General features: G+C 42.8%; 1 protein-coding gene across 3 annotated transcripts in view; it reads left to right on the forward strand.

Moving 5' to 3' along the window:
* maea (macrophage erythroblast attacher, E3 ubiquitin ligase) overlaps positions 1-25,713 on the forward strand; it is a 188,456-nt gene that overhangs the window by 158,324 nt on the left and 4,419 nt on the right. For all 3 annotated transcript variants that reach the window (XM_038793332.1, XM_038793333.1, XM_038793334.1), the window contains 2 exons: positions 19,797-19,905; positions 22,332-22,465. In XM_038793332.1, the coding sequence (XP_038649260.1) occupies positions 19,797-19,905; positions 22,332-22,465 (243 nt within the window). The remainder of the gene's footprint in view (positions 1-19,796; positions 19,906-22,331; positions 22,466-25,713) is intronic.

The following is a 25,713-nucleotide window of genomic DNA, read 5'->3' on the forward strand; positions in this document are numbered from 1 at the left end:
TTGTAGATGGTGGACATGTTTTGGGGAGTCAGGAGGTTAGTTATTTGTTGCTGAATTATCAGCCTCTAACCTGCCTTTGAGGCCACAGTTTATGATTAGTCCAAAGAAAAGTACAGCACAGGAACAGGCCCTTCGGCCCTCCAAGCCTGCGTCGACCATGCTGCCCTTCTAACTAAAACCGTCTATACTTCCGGGATCCGTATCCCTCTATTCCCATCCTAATCATGTATTTGTGAAGATGCCCCTTAAATGTTACTATCATACCTGTTTCCACCACCACCACCTCCTCCGGCAATGAATTCCAGGCACCCTCTACCCTCTGTGTAAAAAAAAAAAAAAACTTCCCTCGCACATCTCCTCTAAACTGCTGCTCACACCTTAAACCTATGTCCCCTAGTAATTGACACTTCCACCGTGGGAAAAAGTTTCTGACTATCCACTCTGTCCATGTCCCTCATAATCTTGTAGACCTCTATCCCGTCACCCCTCAATGTCTGTTGTTCCAGTGAGAACAAACCAAGTGAGAACAAACCTCTCCTCATGGCTAATGCCCTCCATACCAGGCAACACCCTGGTAAACCCCTTCTCTCCCCTCTCCCAAAGCCTCCATGTCCTTCTGGTAGTATGCTGACCAGAATTGAAGACTATATGCCTATATGCCAGGAGTGGCGTAACGAAGGTTCTATACAGCTGCAGTATGACTTGCCAGTCATTATACTTAGTGCCCCGACTGATGAAGACAAGCATGCCATATGCTTTCTTGACTACCTTCTCCACCTGCGTTGCCACTTTCAGTGACCTGTGGACCGAGACACCCAGATCACTCTACCTGTCAATGCTCTAAGGGTTCTGCCATTTACTGTATATTTCCCACCTGTAATAGACCTTCCAAGATGCATTACCTCACATTTGTCTGGATTAACCTCCATCTGCTATTTCTCCGCCCAAGTCTCCAACCGATCTATATCCTGCTGTATCCTCTGACAATCCTCATCGCTATCCACAATTCCACCAACCTTTTTGTCATCCGCAAATGTACCAATCAGACCAGTTACATTCCTCCAAATCATTTATATATACTACAAACAGCAAAGGCCCCGGCACTGATCCCTGCGGAACACCACTAGGCTCGGCCCTCCATTTAGAAAAGCACCCTTCCACTGCTGCTCCCCGTCTTCTATGACCCGAGCCAGTTCAGTATCCAGTTCAGTTTGATTAATGATTACCTCCAGGATGTTGCAGTTAATTGAAATTGTTTTGCTCATCAGTTAAATAAAATGCAAATAATTTCTGTTTTAACTGATTCTTTTCTTTTTGTAGAAGTAGAGGCATAGAAATAATATGCAAAACCTAGTGGAATTTTCTACTGATACCATTATTGAAGCAGAGTCCACAAAATATTTTAGCAGTGTTATCTATGACACTTCCCTTCCCTTCCTTGACCTTTCTATCTCAATATCTGACGATAGACTGTTCACTGGTATCCATTGGAAACCCACCAACTCCCATAGCTACCTTGACTACAGCTCTTCACGCCCCACATCCTGTAAGGACTCCTCCCATTCTCCCAGTTCCTTCGCCTCCATCAAATCTTTTCCAATGATGCCACTTTCAAAAACGGTGCTGCTGACATGTCTTATTTCTTAATTGTGGTTTGGAACCCACTGTGTTCGGCAGGGCTCTCAACCGTGTACGACCCACCTCCCGCACCTCTGCATTTATCCCTTCTCCTCCCTCCCAGAACCAGGATAGGGTCCCTCTTGTCCTCAATTTTCACTCCACCAACCTCCACATTTAAAGAATCATCATCTGCCAGTTTCGACAACTCCAGCATGATGCCATCACCAAACACCTCTTCCCCTCACTCCCCCTGACAGCATTTCACAGGGACTGTGCTCTCCGAGATACCCTGGTCCCCTCCTCCATCACCCCCAACACCTCACCCTCTTCCCATTGTACCTTGCCATGCAATCTCAGATGGTATAATACCTGCCCCTTTACCGCCTCTATGATCACCATCCAAAGGCCTAAACACTTTTCAAGTGAGGCAGCGCTTCATGTTCACAATGTTCAATCTGGTCTATTGCATTTGCTGCTCCCAGTGCAGTCTACTCGACATGGAGAGACTAAACGCAGACTGTGTGACACTTTGCAGAATATCTTTGGTCTGTCACGAGCAGGACCGAGACTATGTTGCTTGCCATGTCAATTCACCGTCCTCCTCTTGTGTCCACATGTCCATCCTTGGTCTGTTGCAATGTTCTATTGAAGCCCAGCACAAATTGGAGGAACAACACATCGTCTTTTGATTTAGGCATGGTACAGTCTTCTGGACTTATGAGGTCAACAACTTCAGACTGTGAATTCTGTCCTCCATCTTCACCCCATTTTAATTTCTATCAATTTATTTTCATGTCTTCCATCGATTTGTTTTTCCTTCGCCATTATCCCCCTCCCCAACTTGGGCACCTTGTTCCTAGTTGTCCTTTGACAAACTACTTACCTTTGTTCTGTCATTAACACATTCTAATCTATTAATGTACCACAATCAACATCCTTCTTGGCCTTGATCACCTCCATTTACATTCTCTTTGTCTTTCTGTCCCCAACACCATTGTTAAACTCCACTTATCACTGGCCCTATACCCAGCAGGTTCCAGTATTTGCAGTAATTCGTTTTATTTTAGAAGAGAATATTGCTTGAGAATATTGTAGTAGGCTGGTATTGAATGAGGTGGAACCAAAGAGAAAATGCTGGAAAATCTCAGCAGGTCTGGCAGCATCTGTAGAGAGAGAAAAGAGCTAATGTTTCAAGTCCAGGTGACCCGTTGTCAAAGCTGTGCTAGGTGGTTTCTGTACAAGAACAACTAATATTGTCTAGCTCATTTAACATAAAGCACCCCAAATGCTTCATGGTTTTTTTTTCATTCATTTTTTTTAATGGGATGTGAGTGTCACTGGCTAGGCCAGCATTTATTGTCCATCTCTAGTTGCCTTCAGAAGGTGATAGTGAGCTGCCATCTCTGAGGTGTAGCTACACCAACAGTGTTGTTAAGGAAGGAATTCCAGGATTTTGATCCAGCAACAGCTCCAGGGTCCCAGGTTCGATTCCGGCTTGGGTCACTGTCTGTGCGGAGTCTGCACATCCTCCCCGTGTGTGCGTGGGTTTCCTCCGGGTGCTCCGGTTTCCTCCCACAGTCCAAAGATGTGCAGGGTAGGTGGATTGGCCATGATAAATTGCCCTTAGTGTCCAAAATTGCCCTTAGTGTTGGGTGGGATTACTGGGTTATGGGGATAGGGTGGAGGTGTTAACCTTGGGTAGGGTGCTCTTACCAGGAGCCGGTGCAGACTCGACGGGCCGAATGGCCTTCTTCTGCACTGTAAATTCTATGTAAGTAGGCTTACATTAACACTGCAATGAAGTTACCACAGTCGGCGCCTGTCCGGGCACACGGAGAATTCAGAATGTCCTAATTACCTAGCGGCACGTCTTTCCGGATTTTTGGGAGGAAACCGGAGCACCTGGAGGAAACCCATGCAGTCACAGGGAGAACGTGCAGACTCCACACAGACAGTGACCCAAGCCAGGATCGAACCTGGTACCCTGGAGCTTTGAGGCAACAGTGCTACCCACTGTGCTACGTGTAATATGTATATAGGCAAGTTAGTGAAGGGTTAATTAATACATCTGTATTTGTGAAAGCACGGTAGCACTGTGGCTTCACGGTGCCAGGGTCCAGGTTCGATTCCCCGCTGGGTCACTGTCTGTGCGGAGTCTGCATGTTCTTCCCGTGTCTGCATAGGTTTCCTCTGGGTGATCCACTTTCCTCTCTCAGTCCAAAGACTTGCAGGCTAGGTGGATTGGCCATGCTAAATTGCCCTTGGGTCCAAAAAGGTTAGGAGGAGTTATTGGGTTAGGGGATAGGGTGGAAGTGAGGGCTTGAGTGGGTCGGTGCATACTCGTTGGGCCAAATGGCCTCCTCCTGCACTATATGTTCTATGCTCATGTTCATAATTTAAACACCAGAGGGCACCACCATTTGTCTGTATATACATCAGACCTCTGGGAATGCTGGGTAGTTAGCAAAGGAGAGCCTGAGAACGGCACAAGGAGTAGATTAGATTAGAGAGAGCTAACACGATATTAGTGACTACTAGATTATTGATTACTGTTAAATAGATTCAATATTACTTGATTATTAACTGTAGCTCAGTAGCATGTGCAAGCTTCATTTAATTAATCGTTATGCAATAAATTAGTTTTATTTCAATCTAATGATTGGTGGATTCTTTGTCATCAACTCAACGGACCATTCTGGAACAAAAGACATATTACCAGGGATTTGAAAACGAGAATGAGTTTTGAAATCATGATGCTGGCTGGTTGAGCAGATGCCAAGGTCGGTCAGCGAGTGCAGGGATGAAATGTGAAAGAAACTTAGTGTGAGTAAGGGCACCACAGCAAGTTTGGATGACAATTCAAAGAGTAGAATGTGGAAGACCAGCCAAGAATGTTTTTTTGAATAGTTGAGCCTCGTGTTAACCGTGGCAGGGGCAAAGGCGTCCAGAAATCATTTAAAGTGGCAGGTTAAGAAATAATTGACGAGGCTTACTGGATCTTGAGCTTTATAAATAGATGCACAAAGTATAAAAAGAAGGAAGCGATTATGAACCTTTACAAATCACTGGCTCCACCCCCAACTAGGATATTTGTCCAATTCTGAGCACTGTGGAATATGGGCGCTTTAAAATAAAGTGCAAAAACGATTTGCAAGATTAGATTCGGGGATGAGAGACTTTAGTTAGCTGTGTAGATTGGTGAAGCTGGGCTGTTCTCCTAAGAGAAGGTTGAGCGGAAACGTGCTCAAAATCATCTGGTGGTCTGAACAGATTACATGGGGAGAAACTGTTTCAATGACTGAAGGATCAAGATTTGGGTAAATGGCAAAAGAACAAAAGACGATGTGAGGAAAATCTATTCTACGCAGCAAGTAGTTAGGAGCTGAAATGCACGATCTGACAGGGTGGTGGAAGCAAATTCAATTATGGCTTTCAAAGGGAAACTTGACAATCCAGCCAGGGTTGGAGGCAGATGATGTAGCCTTCACCTCGTTGATGGCCCGAAGGCGGATCCTGATGGGATGGTGAGCAACCTCTCCACCCTGTGCCCTGGCGTGGCCGGGGGACCTGTTGGAATTTTTGACGCTTGAGAAGGTTAAGTTTGAACTGAGGGGAAGAATGAAGGGGTTCTACAATTCATGGGCATTATTCATTATGACTTTCAAGAACTGGATAACATTGAACATTAGTTGGGTGGGCGGGTTGGGGGAGGGGTTGTGTGTTGATGGTGACTATGGGTGATTCCTTATTCCTTTTTGTCATTTGTTTATGTGAACATGCGGGCTAATGTTTGGGGTTTGGTGGGAGAATGGGATCGTTGTTATTGATATGCGGATTGACATATTTGTTACTGATTATTGTTTATTGTTGGTGGGTGTAAATTTGGGAGAAAATGTGAAAAAGGAGGAGAATAAAAATATTTTTTTTTAAAAAAGGGAAACTGGATAAGGACCCAAAGGTAGAATATATGCAGGGCGCAAGGCGTGGGAATGGAATTGGCTAATTACTCTTGCACAGTATCTGCAGTAACTTGACAGGCCGAATTGCCTTCTCTGCTGGAACATTGTGGTTGAGTGTATGCGGCAATAATATTCTGCTCAAAATTTTTATTTTGTTCTCAATTCATGCAAGAATTTATTTAAGCTTGATGAATGCAATGTATTTAATACAGTGAGGAAAACCAATATATGCAGAGACAATAAACTGTTCACTTTTATTATCCTGTTGTGCATAGTTAAGTAGTTGTCTGCTGAGGCCCAACAGCAGGGCACTTCTACTGGTGCTCAAAATAGTTCAGAGATCCATTAGAAAGCATTACGAAGTGCTGTTTACGGAGCTACTTCTTGGTATTTTGTTGAGGCACAGCTGGTGTGGAGATAAGTTTTTTTTTAAATGGACTCTCTCCCTGTTGAGAAACTGAATGACAGTTCAACTGTTAGAATTCAATGGATTTCAAAGGAAAATGAAGTACATTTTAATGGAAGTCATTGAACAAAGGATGTTTATTTCTGGCAGTTTAAACATGCATGCAACATAAAATACATATTATAATTTTAAGACCTTTTAGATAACCTTTTTTTAAATGTTAACGCATTCAATGGGAATCTTTTACTGGGGCTATTTTTTAATGTCTCAAACTGATGGTATACTGTTGATTTAAAAAAGATATAACTTTTGTTGCCATTTCATTGACATAACACACTTTCCTCACACAAATCTATTTTGGTTGATACATAATACAATTTTTTTTAATGCTGTCTTCAATTTAAGAAAAAGCTCTTTGGTCAGTTGCTCCAATTAAAATGTGTTTGTTACTACATTAGTTCATTATAGCATTATAACTATTTTATTAATTAAATTATATTTTTTATTTTAAAGTGTTCCCCAAAATGTTTTTTGGTTTCTGGAGATGTTCAGAATGTTGTGGGAGTGGGAACTCTGCAGTCTGCTAATTAAAGTTAAAGCCATGCTGAAAAACCATCTGGTCTCCCGAGTTCAGCAAAGAGAAGTTAATCTACTGGAATTTTAAGTTTCCCTCCCACTGCTTGCTGGGCGCAAGTGTATTCAGGAAATCTCTTTTGCAGACCCCTCTAGAGGACCTTCTGAGGCTGACTGTATGTAGATATAAAGTATTTGATTCATCTTTTGACTCTGCCACCTATTCCCCACCTCTCAACCCTTAAACTCTTGTCAGGTATCCCGTAGTTCTATTATCAATATTCAACATCAACATGCAACACGGCACGGAAATGAATACCGTTCTAATTACTGTTATCTTATTTTATAACCTTTTCCGAATATTTGAAGTATAGTTAAATACTATTATGTAAATAGTTTGATTCAATTGCTAGTTTTAAGTGATTATCTGAATCAGTTGAGAGGTATCCAAAGATGTGCAGATTAAGGTCGGCACAATGGTTAGCAATGCTACCTCTCGGCGCCGAGGTCCCAGGTTCGATCCTAGCCCTTGGTCACTGTCTGTGTGGAGTTTGCACATTCTCCCCGTGTTTGTATGGGTTTCGCCCTCATAACCCAAAGATGTGCAAGGTAGGTGGATTAGCCACGCTAAATTGCCCCTTAATTGGAAAAAAATGTATTGGGCTAATATATATATTTTATGCAGATTAGGTGGATTGGCCATGCCAAATTGCCCCTCAGTGTCCAATTACGTTGGGTTACGGGGATAGGGTTGAGGTGTAGGCTTAGGTAGGGTGCGCTTTCTAAGGGCCCGTGCAGACTCGATGGGCTGAATGGCCTCCTTCTGCACTATGATCATTCTATGCTTTCACTGACCTTGTTTCCTGTTTGGTAACTCAATGTAGCATGTGCATTAATTCAATGTTTTTCAAACTTTTTCCCCCCCGGACCCACTTTTGCCAATTGGCTGACCTTCTGACCCACTTGATGGCTGGCACAGACATGATGGGCCTAAGGTCCTCTTTCTGTGTTCTGTGTAGCAAAACTATATGACTCTATGAAAGTAGAGATATATTCAAAGTGCAGAGGAGAACTACGAGGTTGATGTCATTTGTTTGAATCATGGGGGGAAAGATTTGCATTTTGCTAGCACCTTCACAACTGCAAGAGTACAAAGTACTCAACAAAAGCAACCAATGAAGTACAGTCGCTGCTGTAATGCCAATTTATGCACAGCAAGCTCCCACAAACAGCAACATTAAAAAGACCAGATAATCCTTTTTGTGATATTGATTGAGGGATAAATGTTAGTTAGAATATCAGGGAAATTCCCTGCTTTTATTCCGTGCAGTCCCATGGAATCTTTTGCATCCACATGAAAGGCAGAGCATTGTAACATGGTATCTGGAAAATGGCATTTCTACCAGGGCAGCATCCCCACAGTACTACACTAGGGTGTTAGCCGAGATGTGAAAGTGAACCCACAACCGCCTAGTATAGAGACAAAAGAGTTAACCCACTGAGCCATTGTGGTAGTATGACTAGGGAGATTACGGTACCCTAGAACCAAGCTGCCGTTGGTGCAGAAGACTCGCTGCCCAGGCAAGTCATGTGACTCTCTGCCAATTGGCTGAGGCTGGTCATGTGCCTCCCCACCGATTGGCTGGTAGGTAGCTCCGCCTACAAGGCGGGGTATAAGAACCCGTACCGGCTGGCAGTCGGCCTTTCTCTGTATGTCTACTGCCGGGCACATATCTAGTGTATTAAAGCCTGTCGTTCGGAACTACCTCTCGCCTCGTGTCCGATTGATGGTGCATCAGCCATGACCAACACAGAGGACAGACTACAGAAAATTAGGTTTAACAACCCGTAATCTTAAAGATAATCTTGCAGGAGAACATGCAGTATGCTAATAAATAGTTGGGGCGAGATGAATTCAGAACATTACTGTAAATTAAACTGAGAGTAAAACTAAGGGATACAGGTTTAAATTCGAAAAGGTTGCTTTCTCCAAACCCTATGGTCAGACATTTTGAATGGATGTGTAAACTCTCTAACCTGGTGTTTGGCTTCCCAAAAGCTCCTTCCAGCAAGAGGACCGAGAGAGAGAGTGTGTAAGTGGAGAGCTTGCTGGGTGGGAGTCTGTGCTAGCTTCTCTACAGAAATGGGAACCGAGTCTCTTGGTGGGTGAACCTGAAAAGCTACTCAATTTAAGTTTCTTTGATTAAAAGACTTCAGTTGAGTGAAGAGTCGGATTGATTGGTGACAACCAGATATTCCTTTAACCGGCTTCAGTCTTGTCCGTGTGATGGTTCCAAAGTACAGTTAACCGTCTGGCTTGGTGTTGGGATGTCTGTCAGCTGGCCAGTCCACTCTGCTTCTCACTCCTGGACCATGCATTCTCTCGTATCTCCCCTCACAAAAGCCATTTTCGTGGCACTCTTTCTGTTTGCCATCCTGCTGATCTTACCGTGTAGTTGAGATACCTATGTTAATCCAGGGTGCGCCACAACCCTTTTTATACCTGCCTGTGACACCCACTTTGAAAAAACCTGCATTAATTTATAGTGAAATAGATCTTTACAAGTTGTACTTGATATTTTGTGCTGGAAGTTGCAGCAACTGGGCTGTTAATTTACATAATGAGAGTCGCTACACTCTATTTTTAAAAGCTATTGAATTGTATAACGTTCTATTACATTTTTAAATGCATGCTTTCCACTGTTCTTATTGATGAGCTTGTGAGTCACCAGCATTAAATATTTTTTCATTGTGTAATATGTGACAGTAGACAGAAAACCTTGTTCAACATTTGGCATATTGTGTCAACGCAATAGCCTATCTGACAGCTTTCCATCGATCTCCCCTCACTGATCTACTGCTTTTGTACCTGAGACTGGTCTCTGCTATTGAAAAAGCACCCTATATCAACTATTAAGTACTGTACTTTATAAAGTCTGAAAGCCAAACCAGATGTTTGATGTTGTCTTTCCCTAGTATAAAGATGAGTTACTGTAGGCCATTATTTTGGCTCAAGGAGTGGTGGAGAAATATTTTGAGATCATGAAATTGGAAAGCTACAATAATTTTAATCATTAATTAAAGAATAATTCTGATTTGAATGAGAAAAAAGTCATACATTGTGTTAATTAAAATTATCTGGCAGGAATCTGTTATGGTATGGAGTACGTATGTTTGTTTTGCATTTGCCCAAATTTGAATGAAATGGTAAAACATACCAAACAGTGCTGTTTTTGTAATTTCCTACCAATGTGAGCTTGTTGAAGACCTGGACTATCTGAATAGGTGGACCTTCATCTTTCTGTATTTTTATTCTTCCACTGGGAATAATAAGAGTATTTATAAATGTCATGGCGCCCTGAGCTAGTCCACCCTCACTTGACCAGGAGTCGCAACGCAGGTTAGATTTTATTTAAAATACCCAAGGTCCTTGGTTAAGCCCAATAAAATACAGTCACCAGGTTTAGAATTTTAAAACACAAGTAACCTTTTATTATGTACAGTATTATAATTAAACAGGTACACGTGTACACAGACAAACAACATCGGTTAAAGGATGGTGGAAAGGGAAATAAAATATTAATAAAAGTAAAAAGAAAATGGTCTTTGGTGCACTGGGATGACTTCTATTCAATATTTTTCTGAAGTTCAGGTTTTATTTTGGTACTTCCTTCCAGGCTGGAGATGGTTTTTTCTGGCAAGCTTGTCTACTTTCTACTCTGACCGCATCTGTGGAGAGAAAAGGGAGCTAACGTTTCAAGTCTGGATAACTGTTTGTCAGAGCTTTGACAGAGTCCAGCATCCACAGTAATTTGCTTTTGTCTACCTTCTCTGCAGTAAGTTTACAGCAAAGAGTATGTGCTGCTTTCAGAACAATAGAGCAGTTCTTTCACTTCAGCAAGCAAGAAAGAGAGCATTCCTTTCACTTGCAAGGTCTAAACACTTCTGCCTACTTCTCTCAAAGCACCATGCAGGAACCAATTGTGGTGATCTGCATCACTGTAAATACACTAGGGGTTAATGTAAATACATGTAGACTAGATAGACACTAAAGGGAGCACCAGAGACATAACACATAGACACCCAGCCAATAGAACAGTTAGATAGGACACGACCAGCGGACATTCACGATACACACAGGTGACACGACCACAGGAGGGCATTACACCAACCTATATATAAAGGACACCACACACATGATCTGCCTCTTTCCAGTGGAGACAGTCAGTGAGTAGAGACACAGGGTTGATTCAATATCACTCCCACACGTGGATTGTAGCGGACTGGTTAGTCAGTCCGGGTAGCTATAGAAGGATTAACAGTAGTGGCGAACCTGAGTAGGAAAGTGTAAATAGTTTAATAAACATGTTGAAGGTATCTCCACGTCTGAATCTTCCTTTGTCAAGTGCACCGCAAGGAAGCCGCGTATGCTACGCCTAGAGCATAACAGGACACCAATCACCTACAGTTGTCATGGAAAAAACTGTCCCTGGCCACTCCACTGGTAGCCAGTTAACCAATCGAACCGACTCCCTCCAAACTTGATTCCCAAGATCCACTCGGTGCCAAGGAGTCTGGCTTCTTCTCTCCAAAATACATAACCTGGGAACACAGTATCTCGGCAAGCAGGCTGTTTTCAACTTTGAGTCTTCTGCTTAAAGGGGCTGGTTTAGCTCACTCGGCTAAATCGCTGGCTTTTAGAGCAGACCAAGCAGGCCAGCAGCACGGTTTGATTCCCGTACCAGCCTCCCCGGACAGGCGCCGGAATGTGGCAACTAGGGGCTTTTCACAGTAACTTCATTGAAGCCTACTTGTGACAATAAGCGATTTTCATTTCATTTCATTTTTTCATAAAGGCACATCCTGATTATAGGTCCGCAGAACAAAATAATTTTAAAAAATGTGTAAAAAGGATATAAACAGGAAAGATTCTTACAGAAAGGAAATTTTCAATTATATTTTCACTACATTTGAGGGTTGAAAGGACGAATGTTAGTGTGCTTCTCCCCATTACACACACCCTGTGTAATACATGGGCTTATCCTGCACACGTATACGATTATCAATTGGACCACAGTCTCCCATTTGGCAAGTTTTTTTCACCCATGCCCCAGTATTAATACAGATACCAAGGATACTATAATTCACTATATGAGCAGTACCTATAAATCATCATAAATAGTGGTGCAAGTATTGGATCTGGATGGCGTTTGGGGCTACCAGAAATAAATTTATACTGATAATTTATGTACCTGTCTTGCTCAATCTGTAACCTGCATTTGCTTGTTAGATTTCCAAATTGGTACTATTCGGGTCTATGTAATAGCTGTGGTTCAGTGATTAGGATTCTCTCCTCTGAATCGGAAGTTCAGGCCCTTCTCCAGATACTGGAGAGCAAAATCTAGGCTGTTATTCCAGCACATGCTGATTTTCAGATGAGAAGTTGAATTTATTTCTTGGGTGGATGAGGAAGATCCCACAACACTATTCAAAGAGATACAGGGAAGGTCTCATTGGTATTTATGGAAGTATTTATCCCTGAGCTAACTACTAAAGTAGCTACTGGCTATTATTTAATTGCTGTTCATCGGGACATGCTTGTGCAAACTGGCTGCCAAATTTCCTGCATTACAACAATGAGTAGATGTCAAAAATACTTCATTGGCTGTAAAGTGCATTGTCATGTCCTGAAGTTATGAAATGTGCTGTATAAATAAAGCAGGGCTTTATTTGTTATATTTATTCCATTATCTGAAAAACAATGGATTAAATGCAACATTTTACTGCAATCTAGGGTCCTAATGGGCTACAAATTGAATTTATATACTGCTAGTAAACACCAACAATGTGTATTTTAATTAAACTTAGCAACAAATGCTAATTGACAGCTGAAATATCTACTCAACCTTAAATATCATGATGGCCATAGTCATGACCTGGTCTGGTAATTTATCGTGGGATTAACTGCTATTTAGGCACTTTGTATTATGGAAGTTATGTATGCAGTATGTAACATCTCATGATTTAGGTGGGTAACCTATTTGCATGGATGAACATTAGCTAGCTAACAGGAAACAGTTTGAAAAAATGGATCTTTTTCTGGTTGGCAGGATGTAATGAGTGGTGTGCCACAGGGATCAGTACTGTGGCCTCAACTTTTTGTAATTTATATAAATGACTTAGCCGAAGGTATGATTGGTAAATTTACTGACCACACAATGATAGGTATGAAAGTAAATTGTGCAGATGTGCCTGTCCTGGATGCCTTGTGGATGCAAAACCTCCTACATCTTGCATGATACACACGTCACAACCTTTCTCAGGGTTCCTGCCATCTTTCCTGGCCGTGGTGATGGACACTACTGAGGCTTTGCTGTTTCTAAGCCACAATCATTATCTAACAGCCCCTCTTTTCTTTGGTTGGAGGATGAGAAGGGGAGGGGAAACACTACAGCAATGTAATGTTTGGGGATTCACCATTCTTTGACATTGGGTCCTCCGCAATCCTTTCCTCAGTTGTGGTGAGTGAGCTGACTTCATCCTAGAATCCTCCTCATCGCTTCTTACTACCACCCTCTACTGAAAGCTCCTGCCTCCTGTTGAGCAGTGGGTCCTCCGCGATCCCCTTCTCAGTTGTGGTGAAAGAGCCAAATACTCCCAGAATTTTCCTCCGTCACTTGTAACTACCGTCCACTGCCCTTCCTTAACTATTATGCCCCTTCCTTAACTATTATGTAACTATGGTGTAAACATCTACATAAGCCTACCTGTCCAGATTTAACTTACCTATTTCTTTTAATTGCCTCTGATTTGAGTATGCCCGGCTTTATCTTGTAGTTAGAGGTCAGCATTGCAAGTAAAAAGTGCCACCTGAGGCACTTGATTGAGTGGCACAATTCTCCACCTTGCCATCCAGATTGGAGTTCCAAAATCCACCTGCTACCTGCTCCTGTTATCGGGTACCTTCACGCTTTGCTCTACTTCTCTCCTTTGGTGCAGGTTCAATGAACAACTGTAATTTTTACAGCAGATTGAAACAATTTTTTACACAATGAGATTTTAAAAATTTGTTTAGCCAAATGTTACCACAGATGAGTTACTCCACGGTGTGAATGCACTTCAATGAGGAATCATCTTGCATCATCCTTTCAGTTTTGTCGTATTTACATATCAAAGACTGATATGGCCACACCCATTTGTTGGAAGCAGCTGTAATTTAAAACGGGAGCTGAGGAACCATACAAAAACAGAAAAATTATGTAGAGCAAAGGACTGGGTAACAAAGCGAGCACATGGAACTAAAATATTTCCAGTTTTTATAAAATGATTTCAATCTTACAGGGTTGATGTTACAACTGTTATAAACCTTGACATCCCAGTACCTTTATCACTGTAATTGTCTGTTTTAGTGTCATGAGGCATGAACTAAAGCAGAAAATAAATGTGTTGACAATAGGGGGACCAATTTCCTTGCTCTTGAGTGCTAAAGGTTAATCATTCTTTCGCACGTTTTTTGCAGATGGGTTAATTTTAATATGTTTATTGAACTAGAAAGGCATCCCTGCCTCCTTTACATTATTAACAATGGCTGCCTCACAATCTTGCAAATGAGGCAAACACTTTAAGGAGGCAATGGTACTTGGGTATTCTGAAGTAAACGATCTTTAGAATAAAGAGTAATGTTGTAGTTGTAATTTAATTTTGTCTGATTCATTATAACCAAGATACAACAGTCCAAAATTTTTATATGCCAAAACATGAACATCTATTCTCCATTGAAGTGTAAAACCACACACCACCATTGGATGAACCCTCTAAAACTCTGGAAATTTGTGTTAGATTTGAAACTTCAAGAGAAAACGATAAATAAATCTTGGTTTGTTGTAACCAATTTATAATTGATTTTCATACATGATATCTGCTTTACTGCCTGTTTATATTATTGACGACCCAAAGGTTGAGCAACATTTCTTTCATAGTCATTTGGTAGATTGTAATAACTTGTATTCAGTAGTAATGAATAGAAATATCGTAATCTTCTAGTTCCCTGCGTACAAATTCATTCACAGGATGTGGGCGTCGCTGGTTAGGCCAGCACTTATTGCCCATCCCTAGTTGTCCTTCAGAAGGGCGTGGTGACTTGCCGTCTTGAACAGCTGAAGTCCATGAAGTACACCTACAGTGCTGTTAGGGAGGGAGTTCCAGGATTTTGACCCAGTGACAGTGAAGGACCGGCGATACATTTCCAAGTCAGGGTGGTATTCCCAGGTGTCTGCTGCTCTTGTCCTAGACAGCCGTGGTTGTGGATTTGGAAGGTGCTGCCTAAGGAATCTTGGTGAGTTACTGCAGTGCATCCTGTAAATGGTACACATGGCTGCCATTGTTTGTTGGTGGTGAAGGGTTTGAATGTTTGTGGAAGGGGGAGCAATCAAGTGGGTGCTTTGTCCTGGATGGTACTGAGCTTCTTGAGTGTTGTTGAAGAGGCACAGTTCCAGGCAAGTGGAGAGTATTCCATTATACCCCTGACTTGTGCCTTGTAGATGGTAGACAGGCTTTGAGGGCTCAAAGGGGAGTTGCTCGTTGTAGGATTCGTAACCGTTAACCTGCTGTGGTACCTCAGTATTAATATGGCTAGTGCAGGTAACGCCCCCGGATGCTGATTTTTTGGGGGGGGGGGGGGGGGGGGGGGGATTCAACTATGGTAATGCCATTGAATGTCAAGGGGCAATGGTTAGATTCTCTCTTGTCGGAGATAGGTCATTGCCTGGCACTTGTGTGGTGTGAATGTCAGTTGGTATATAGTAGAGGAGGAAACTTAGATGGATCATCCAGGTCTTGCTGCATTGGGTCATGAACTGCTTCATTATCTGAGGAGTCTCAAATAGCGCTGAACATTGTGTAATCATCTGCAAACATCCCACTTCTGACCTTATGCTGGAAGAAAGGTCATTGATAAAGCAGCTGATAATGGTTGAGCCTAGAGCACTACCCTGAGGAACTCCTGCAGTGATGTCCTGGAGCTGAGATGATTGACCTGTAACCATCTTGCTCTGTGCCAGGTATGACTCCAACCAGCGGAGAGTTTTCCCCTGATTCCCATTGTTTCCAATTTTGCTAGGGCTTCTTGATGCCATACTCGGTCAAATACTGCCTCGATGTCAAGGGCAGTCGCTCTCACCTCACTTACCTCACCTCTAGCGTTCAGCTCTCTTGTCCATGTTTGAACCAAGGCTGTAATGAGGTCAGGAGCCGAGTGACCCTGGCAGAACCCAAAATGATCGCATGAGCTGGTTATTGCTGAGTAAGTGCTGCTTGTTAGCACTGTTGATGACTCCTCCTATCACTTTGCTGATGATGGACCGAGGGGGCGGTAATTGGCTGGATTGGATTTGTCCTATTTCTTGTGAACAGGACTCACCTGGGCAGTTTTATTGCCGGGTAGGTGCCAGTGTTGTAGCTATACTGGAACAGCTTGGCTCGGTGTGCGGCAAGTTCTGGAGCACGAGTCTTCAGTATTATTGCAGGAATATTGTCAGGACCCATAGCCTTCGCAGTATCCGGTGTCTTCAACCGTTTGTTGATATCACGTGGAGTGAATCGTATTGGCTGAAGACTGACATCTTTGATGATGGGGAGCTCCAAAGGAGACCAAGGTGGATCATCCACTCGGCACTTCTGGCTGAAGATTGTTGCGACTGCTTCAGCCTTGTCTTTTGCACAGAAGTGCTGGGCTCCTCCATCAGAGGATGGGGATATTTGTGGAGCCTCCTTCTCTCGTGAGTTTTTTAATTATCCCCCATCATTCACGGTTGGATGTGGCAGGACTGCAAAGCTTAGATCTGATGCGCTCGTTGTGGAATCACTTAGCTCTGTCGAATGCACGCTGCTTATTCTGTTTGGCGCACAAGTAGTCCTGTGTTGTAGCTTTATTTTTGGGTATGCTTGGTGTTGCTCCTAGCATGCTGTCCTGCATTCTTCATTGTACCAGGGTTGATCCCCTGGCTTGGTGGTAATGGTAGAGTGGGGGATATGCCGGACCATGAGGTTGTAGATTCTGGTTGAGTAAAATTCCGCTACTGCTAATGGCCCACAGTGCCTCAGTCTTGAGTTGTTAGAATGTTCAAAGTCTATTCCATTTAGCATGGTGATAGTGCCATACAACAGGATGGAGGTATCCTCAATGTGAAGATGGGACTTGTCTCCACAAGGACTGTGCGGTGGTCACTTCTACCGCCACTGTCATGGAGAGATCCAGCAGGCAGGTTGGTGAGGATCAGGTCAATTCTGTTTTTCCCTCTTGGTTTCCTCACCACCTGCAGCTTGGTCCTTGGTGGTACTGCTGGGCCACTCTTGATGATGGACATTGAAGCTGCCACCCAGAGTGCATTCTGCACCCTTGCCATCCTCTGCTTCCTCCAAGGGGTGTTCAACATGGTGGAGTACTGATTAATCAGCTGATGGTGGACAGTACTTGGTAATCACCAGGAGGTTTATTTGCCCACGTTTAACCTGAAAGCCATAAGACTTCATGGGGTCCAGAGTCGTTATTGAGGACTCCCAGGGCAACTCCCTCTGGACTGTATGCCACTGTGCAGCCACCTCTGCTGGGTGTGTCTTTTGGTGAGACAGGACATACCCAGGAATGGTGTTAGTGGTTTTCATAGATTCCATAGAATTTACAGTGCAGGAGGCCATTCGGCCCATCGAGTCTTCACCAGCCCCTGAAAGAGCACCCTACTTAAACCCAGCAACCCCACCGTAACTTTTTGGACACTACAGAGCAACTTAGCGTGACCAATCCACCTATCCCGCGCATCTTTGGACTGTGGGAGGAAACCAGAGCACCTGGAAGAAACCCACGCAGACACGGGGAGAACGTGCAGACTCCGCACTTCGATGCCGAGTGGTCCGTCCGGTTTCATTCCTTTTTGATATTTTTGTAGTGGTTAAATACAACTGAGTGGCTTGCTAAGCCGTTTCAGAGGGCATTTAAGAGTCAACCACATTGCTGTGGGTCTGGAGTCACAGGATGGCAGTTTTCCTTCCCTAAAGGTCATAAGTGAAGCAGATGAGCATTGAGTATTGTCACTAAAATACAAGAGACATCCACAGTAGTCGAACATTATGGGTGGGATTTTCTGACCTTCCACCCATGTGTTTCTCTGCAGCAGGAGGTGGCATATTGTTTGCTGGTGGTGGAAATCTCTGTTCCTGCTGCTGTCAATGGGAATTCCCATTAAAGCCACCCCACAATGCCGGGAAACTTGCGGGCGGGGAGGGGGGAGTGCGCTGCCTGTGAGACCAGAGAATCCTGCCACCAGCGAGCAGCTGCAAGAAATCCAGCCTATGTTTTTCTTATCTTACAAATTCTGACGGTAATGGAGCAGGGGAAGACTATACGGGCCTCCTCCTGCTCTGCCATTCAGTAAGAATATGGTTGAACTTCTGCCTGCCTCTGATCCCTTAATTCCTTTAGAGATCAAAAATCTATCTGTCCCCGCCTTAAACATACTCAACAATGGAGCATCCACGACCATCTAAGATAAAGAATTCTAAAGATTCACAGCACTGAGTGAAGACGTTTCTCTTTATCTCAGTGCTGAATGATCAGTCCCTTGTCCTGACACTGTCTCCATGTTCGGGTTTCTCCAGCCAAGGGAAACCACCTCTGACAGCCAAGTTTAAGACCCTTCAGAATATTGTATGCTTCAAACAGATCACCTCCCAATCTTCTGCACTCAGAGAATATAGGCCCACTTTATTCAGCCTCTCATCAGAGGAATCAATCTAGTGAATCTTGTTATACCGCCTCCAATACAAGTATATTATTCACAGTAGCGAATTCCACATTCACTATTCTCTGAGAGGAAATTCTTTCTCATCTCAGTTCCTCATTCATTTAACCGTTCTATATTCCTTTGCAGTCTGTGTCCTTCTCACAGCTTACATTTCCACCTAAAGTTGTACTGTTGGCAAACTTTGATACTTTACTCTCCATCTCTTCATCTGAATCATTTAATATAGATTTTAAATAGTTGAGTCCTTTGCAATAATCCTCGCAGTACTCAGCCAGTTAGACTGTCAATTTAAAAATGGCCCGTTTATCTCTACTCTCTCTTTGCTGTGTGTTAACCAATCCTCAATCTGTGCTAACATATTACCCTGAAATCCATGAGCCCCTAAATCCATAGAGCCAAACCTTGGCATAAGTGATTTAATCTTTCATATTAAACTCAATAACTGGCTAAATTTCCCTTTTTTTCTTCCTTGAATAACAGTGTTGTATTTGTTAACTTGTAATCTGCTGGGATTGTTCTACCATCTAGGGAATTTTGGAAAATCGTAGCCAACACATCCACCATCTCTGCAGATATCTCTTTTTTAACCCGAGGAAGTCAGTCCTGTGCAATAGTTGGCTTTCAATCCCATAAGTTTCTCTTTAATACTTTTTCTAATATTTGGTGCTTGATGTTTAGTCATAGCTTCCAGACATGTAAGACCAGAAATAAGGATTCTGTGTGCAGTATTTGAATTTCAAGTTACTCTAGGTAATTATGTGAATCCCATTTAAACCAGCTTTCTTACTCCTGATGGTGTAACTATAACTTGGAATGCGTTTTATTACTGACCTATTTTGTGCTTTTAATATCCCTGTTAATCTAATGGGGTAAGTGATGTTTAGTTTTAATATTCCTGCTGTCTGAGATTTTCAAGACAAATGGTTTTCGATTTTATCTGTGTATGAGAGATTTTGTAACAGATATTTCTTGGTGGCAAGATGCTTTATTTTACCACCTGGCAATTTCATCTTTAATTTGAAAATCTTGTTGGACAGTGATTTTGGTTTAATACAAATAGCTAAGCAATTGCTGAAACAGACTGTAGAAGGGTTTCTATTCTATACATTTCTATCCTGATTTATGATAGAATAGAGTGTTTTAAAGCATGAGTTTTCACCTGCAGTTCTCCCCAAGTGGTGAGTTGCTGGTCTTTGAAGTCATTAAAATCCACTCAGTGGCAAACCTTAGCATAAGTCATTGCTTATGGGATAGAAAGGAATTGCTCAGAATCCCAAGCCAGGCTTTTGCTGAGTGAACTTGATTGCTGTATTTTTGATGCTTTGATAATGATATGTAATTGATAATTTAGCATTTTTATGAATAGAATGGGGAAAAAAGATTACATTGAAAGAATGTATTTGAAATTTTGAATGCCTTATCTGTTTCTTGTCTGTTCAGACATGCGCGGAGACACTTCAGTCAAGCTGAGGGAGGACAGCTGGATGAGGTGCGGCAAGTCATGGGTATGCTGGCTTTTCCCTCTGATACTCATATTTCACCTTATAAGGTAAGGGGCTGGATTTGTTAACTCTCCATGATCTTTTGTATAAAACATCGTAAATTACAGATCAGAGAACCTGAAATATTGTTTCAAAATCAATTCATACCTGTCAGATTTACAATCCATCTCAAATTAAACAAAAACACTCCATCTGTCCTGAAGCTCCTTTTGCTTTTTTCATATTGTGATACGGTATTAGGTAAAGCGCCAACTTGGGAAGGAATATCTGAACGCAAACTACTGTGGGCCATTGTTCTATAAAATCATTGTGTGGTACAGCAGAGAAGGAGGCCTTTTGACATATTGTATCTGTGCTAGTTGTTTTGAAGAGCAGCCGTGCTAGTTGTTTTGAAGAGCAGCCAAGTTATTGCCATCACCAGGTTGTTCTGCATATTTCATCAATGTATTTTCTTTTGCACATTTTGTCAATAGATACATAGAAGATAGGAGCAGGAGGAGGCCTTTTGCCGCTTCGAGCCGCCATTTATCCTGATCATGTTGATCATCCAACTCAATAGCCTAATCCTGCTTTCTCTCCATCACCTTGGATCCCATTCGCCCCAAGTGCTATATCCAGCCACCTCTTGAATATATTCAATGTTTTAGCATCAACTACTTCCTGTGGTAATGAATTCCACAGCCTCGCCACTCTTTGTGTGAAGAAATATCTACTCATCTCTGTCCGAAATGGTTTACCCTGAATTGTGAGACTGTGACCCCTGGTTCTGGACACACTCATCATCGGGAACACCTTCCCTGCCACTACCCTGTCTAATCCTGGTAGAATTTTCTAAATCAGGGCAGCATGGTGGCACAGTGGTAGCACTGCAGTCTCACGGTGCCGAGGTCCCAGGTTCGATCCCGGCTCTGGGTCACTGTCTGTGTGGAGTTTGCACGTTCTTCCCCTGTTTACGTGGGTTTCACCCCCACAACCCAAAGATGTGCAGGGTAGGTGGATTGGCCATGCTAAATTGCCCCTTAATTGGAAAAAATTAATTGGGTACTGTAAATTTAAAAAAAAAAGAATTTTTATAAGTCTGAGATTCCCCCTCATTCTTCTGAACTCCAGCGAGAACAATCCTAACCCAGTCGATCACTCCTCGTATGACGGTCCCGCCATCCCTGGAATCAGCAACGGGGAGAGGGGGCACCCTTGCCTTGTCCCTCAGTGTAGTTTAACGTACCCCGACCTCAGACGGTTCGTACGAACACTCGCTACTGGTGCCTGATGGAGCAACCGCACCCAGTCAATAAAGCCCTCACCAAACCCAAACCTTCCCAGCGCCTCATACAGGTAATGAGACTAGCCATCACCCTTTTTAGGCTAACCTCTAGCTCGCGCCCTCCACCTTCTCGAGCCCCCCCCTCCCCCCAGGCATTCGCCGTTCCCGACCTCCCATTTGTCCCCTAGTAACAGTTCCTCCCCTGTCAGCAAAGCAGCTTCTCTCTCTTCCCCTCCCCCCCCAACAACTCTAGAAACCCAACCTCCCAAGTCAAGCTCCAGGTTAACACCTGCTCACCCCCACTGCACTTCTGAGAGTCAGCTGACCCATGCTAACTTGTTGCGTCCACCCCTGGCACCAAGCAGTCTGTCTCTCCATTGTTCTCTCCTCTCTCCCCCCACATGGACAAACATATTAAAAGCATCACATTCCCCAGTAAGCAAACATCAGAAAAAAAACAGCGAAGAAACAGCCTCTTTAGAAAATAAAACACCCAAAAAACAGCACTTTCCTCTTTCGATAGGCACTTTACTGACTTCCGGACTCTCTATTGAGTTTAATAATTTCAGATCATCGCCTCTTTCCCCCATTTTGAGTATTTCTTTGCAGATTTTGATCAACTCTTTGATTTTCTCTTATTTTTATTTTTATTTTTGGATGGCAGTTGTTCATAGTTCTGCCAACCATACCTCCTCTGGAAAAATCTTTTGTTTCTTGTCCCATTACCGCTCCCTTTGGTCTTGCACCACCAACTCTTTTGTCATATAATTTCTCGTCTCGATCACAGACCACTCCTTTGTTCTTCCCACCTCACCCTCTTTCTCTTGCTCACAACCTATATTACACTTCTAGTTTGTTCAGGTCATCTACCTGAAGTATTTAACTTTGTTTCTCCAAAGACACTGCCTGACCTGCTGTGTATTTCCAGCATTTTTGATTTTCATTTTGACCTTTCCACTCCAGCTTAACTTTTAAAAGGTACTTAAATATAACTCTCCGTGACCATGGTTTCAGCAACTCATGTTTTCTGTTTCTTCTTTTATTCACACTGCTTGCTGTCCAGATTGTTCATCTGTTCTGCTGTGCACAGTTTGCGTTGTGGAGCTGTGGAAATGGAAGTTGTTGTTATTCAGATTGAGAGCTCAAACTAAAACCTTGGAGCTGATTTTATTTTAATGTCGGTGTCAGCTATTACTTTTTCTGTTGCAGGATCTTTTGGACCCAGCCCGATGGAAGATGCTTATTCAGCAGTTCAGATATGATAACTACAGACTTCACCAACTTGGAAATAGCTCGGTCTTCACTATAACACTTCAAGCAGGCCTGTCAGCCATAAAAACACCGTATCCTTTTACAAGTCGAAGCAATGATCCTCTCAAGTTGCAGTATCAGTGTTCAAAAATTCTTAATTATGAAACAAAGTTTAGTTACTTTTGAAAACATTGAAACTTGTACGTTTCAGCTTGCCTTGTAACATCCAACTTATAAAATCTTTGGTGTGCTTAAAATTGCAAGATTACCAGAAGTACTGCGATTGTGGTTTCCCAATTAGATATTCCCTCGCTTTTCCTGGTGCGAGAAAATTTCTAGATTTATTTAAATAAAAACAGAAATGCTGTAAGCTCTACAGGTCAGCAGCATCAATGGAGGAAGAGAGAAAAAAAGGTGTCTCAGATTTATGAACTTGCATTAGAACTGAGAGATAACAAATTTTAAATAGTTGGAGAACAAGAGGAAAAAGCAGTGTGGAAGGAGAGATTAAATGACCAAATGTGCCAGGGAAAAGTGGGTAGTTATGACAGTAAAGAAACAAAAGATGAGTCCAAAGTGGGTTTAAGTGGCAATAGCATAATCATTACCAGAATTACTATTTGAGAAAATGGGAATGGTGGCTATGACCAAAGTTTATTAAAATCAATCCACAATTTGCCACGTTGGAATTTGAATGAATTAGCCAACCTAGGCTGGTGCTTACACTGCTATCATGTGCTCATACCTTTTGTGTCACAATTTTGATGTAATAGTACGGAAGTAATACTTTCCTGGATAAAGCTGTAATGTTTGTTTTTTCATGTTCTGCACGTTCTCCCTGTGTCTGCATGGGTTTCCTTCGGGTGCTCCGGTTTCCTCCCACAAGTCCCGAAAGATGTGCAGTTATGAAATTTGGACATTCTGAATTCTCCCTCTGTGTACCCGAACAGGCCCTGGAATGTGGCGACTCGGGGCTTTTCACAGTAACTTCGTTGCAATGTTAATGTAAGCCTACTCGTGGCAATAAAAATTATTATCGATGGGTGGTCAGTTTTGTTGCACACTTTACACTTCCCATCGTCCAACTAGACTTACGACCAGCTCTCTTGTCACTTAAGCTTAAAACTACTAATGATGCGTTTGGAGCCAGCTATGAATTAATCAAATAAATGTAGGTTCAGCAGATGAAAATGGGTTGCAGGTGAGCCAGTTAGCTGTAAATAATGTATTAAGTTCACAGACCAGCAGACAGTTTACATGTGGTGAGGCATGGGGGACAGAGGTTGTGTACTGGAGTGCTGTGTTGAGGCCCAAGGGGCTATGGTGGTTAGAAGTAGGTGGCCATAATTTGACTAGTGTAAAGACCAAATGCTCAGCTTTAGGCAAATATTAAACCACCAATGAGGGCACACATCGTGAAATGGAATGGATAGCCTCAAGACAGATAAATGGGAAAATTTCAGTTGTACATCATAGAACCATAAAATGTGCAGAAATACACCATTCAGCCCATCATATCTGTGCCGGCCAAAAAAGAGGAAAAAGAAACTAACTGCTCATTCTAATTTCATTTTCCAGCGTCTGACCTGCAATCTTGCAGGTTACAGCACTTTAGATATAGATCCAGGTATCTTTTAATTGTGTGAGCGTTTCCGCCTCAAACACCAACTTAGACAGTGAATTCCAGGCACCCACCATCCTCGGGGGGTGAAAAGGTTTTTCCTCGTGTCCCCTCTGATCTTTCTACCAATCACTTGTATTTCAGCTCTATACTCCCTGGGAATTGACCCTCGGCTAGGTGAAAAGCAGTTTGTGGTGGCGTCCACGAGGGAACCAGCAGTTCTGAATTTTGTCATGTATAATGAGGCAGACGTGATTAGGCAACTTAAGGTGAAGGAACCCTTAGGGAGAAGTGACCACAATATGATAGAATTTACCCTGCGGTTTGAGAGGGAGAACCTGGAATCGAATCAAATGTAACAGTTTTGTAATTGAATAAAGGTAACTACAAAAACATGAGGGCGGAGCTGGCCAGAGTTGATTGGCAAGGGAACCAAGCAGGGAAGACAATGCAACAGCAACGGCAAAGGTTTTGGGGGGTTTTCGGTAGGAAACATGCTAACATTCGGGAGCATAGTGGTGGGGGGAACCATGGCTCATGAGGAAAATCAAGGACAGCATAAAAGCAAAGACAACACATACAATTTGGCGAGGATTAGTGGGAATCCAGAAGATTTGAAAGCCTTTAAAAGCAAGCAGAGGACAACTAAAAAAGCAATAAGGGAAGAAGATGAAATATGAGTGTAAGCTAGATAGTAATATAAAAGAAGATTTTAAGAGTTTTTTTTTTCAATAATTATAAGGTAAGAGACAGGCAAGAACGGGCTTTGGAAAATGAACCTAGAGAAATACTAATAGGAAACAAAGAAATGGCAGAGGAACTGAATAGGTGCTTTGCATCAGTCTTCACAGTGGAAGACACCAGTGGCATACCAGAACTTCAAGAGAGTCAGGGGGCAGAGGTGAGTGACATGGCCATCACTAAGAAGAAGGTGCTGGGGAAACTGAAAGGTATGAAGGTAGATAGATCACCCGGACCGGATGGGCTACGCCACAGAGTTCTGAAGCAGAGAGCTGAGGAGATTGTGGAGGCATTGGTGGTGATCTTTCAGGAATCACTGGAGAAAGGTCCCAGGGGATTGGAAAATGGCAAATGTAAAACCCCTGTTTAAGAAGGGAAGGAGGCAGAAGACAGGAAATTATAGACCGGTTAGCCTGACTTTGGTTGATCATAAGATCTTGGAGTCTATTATGAGATTGTAGAGTACCTAGAAGTGCATGGTAAAATAGGACTGAGTCGGCACTGACTCGTTAAGGGGAGGTCATGCCTGACAAATCTGTCAGATTTCTTTGAGGAGGTGAATGAAATGAAATGAAATTCGCTTATTGTCACAAGTCGGCTTCAAATGAAGGCCCCTAGTTGCCACATTCCGGCGCCTGTTCGGGGAGGCTGGTACAGGTAACGAGGAAGTTAGACAAAGGAGAGCCAGTGAATGTGGTCTATTTGGGTTTCCAGAAGACATTTGATAAGGTGCTGTAGCAGAGGCTGCCCATGTATTGGCGGCAGGGTACTGGCATGGATAAGAGGATTGGCTGACTGGCAGAAAGGGGGATAAAGGGGTTCTTTTTAGGATGGCAGCTGGTGACTAGTGGTGTTCCGCAGGGGTCTGTGTTGGGACCACAGCTATTCACGATATACATTAATGATCTGGAAGAAGAAACTGAGCGCATTATTGCTATGTTTGCAGATGATGCAAAGATCTGTAGAGGGACAGGTGTG

This window comes from Scyliorhinus canicula, chromosome 3, assembly GCF_902713615.1.
Source record: "Scyliorhinus canicula chromosome 3, sScyCan1.1, whole genome shotgun sequence".
NCBI classification, from domain to species: domain Eukaryota; kingdom Metazoa; phylum Chordata; class Chondrichthyes; order Carcharhiniformes; family Scyliorhinidae; genus Scyliorhinus; species Scyliorhinus canicula.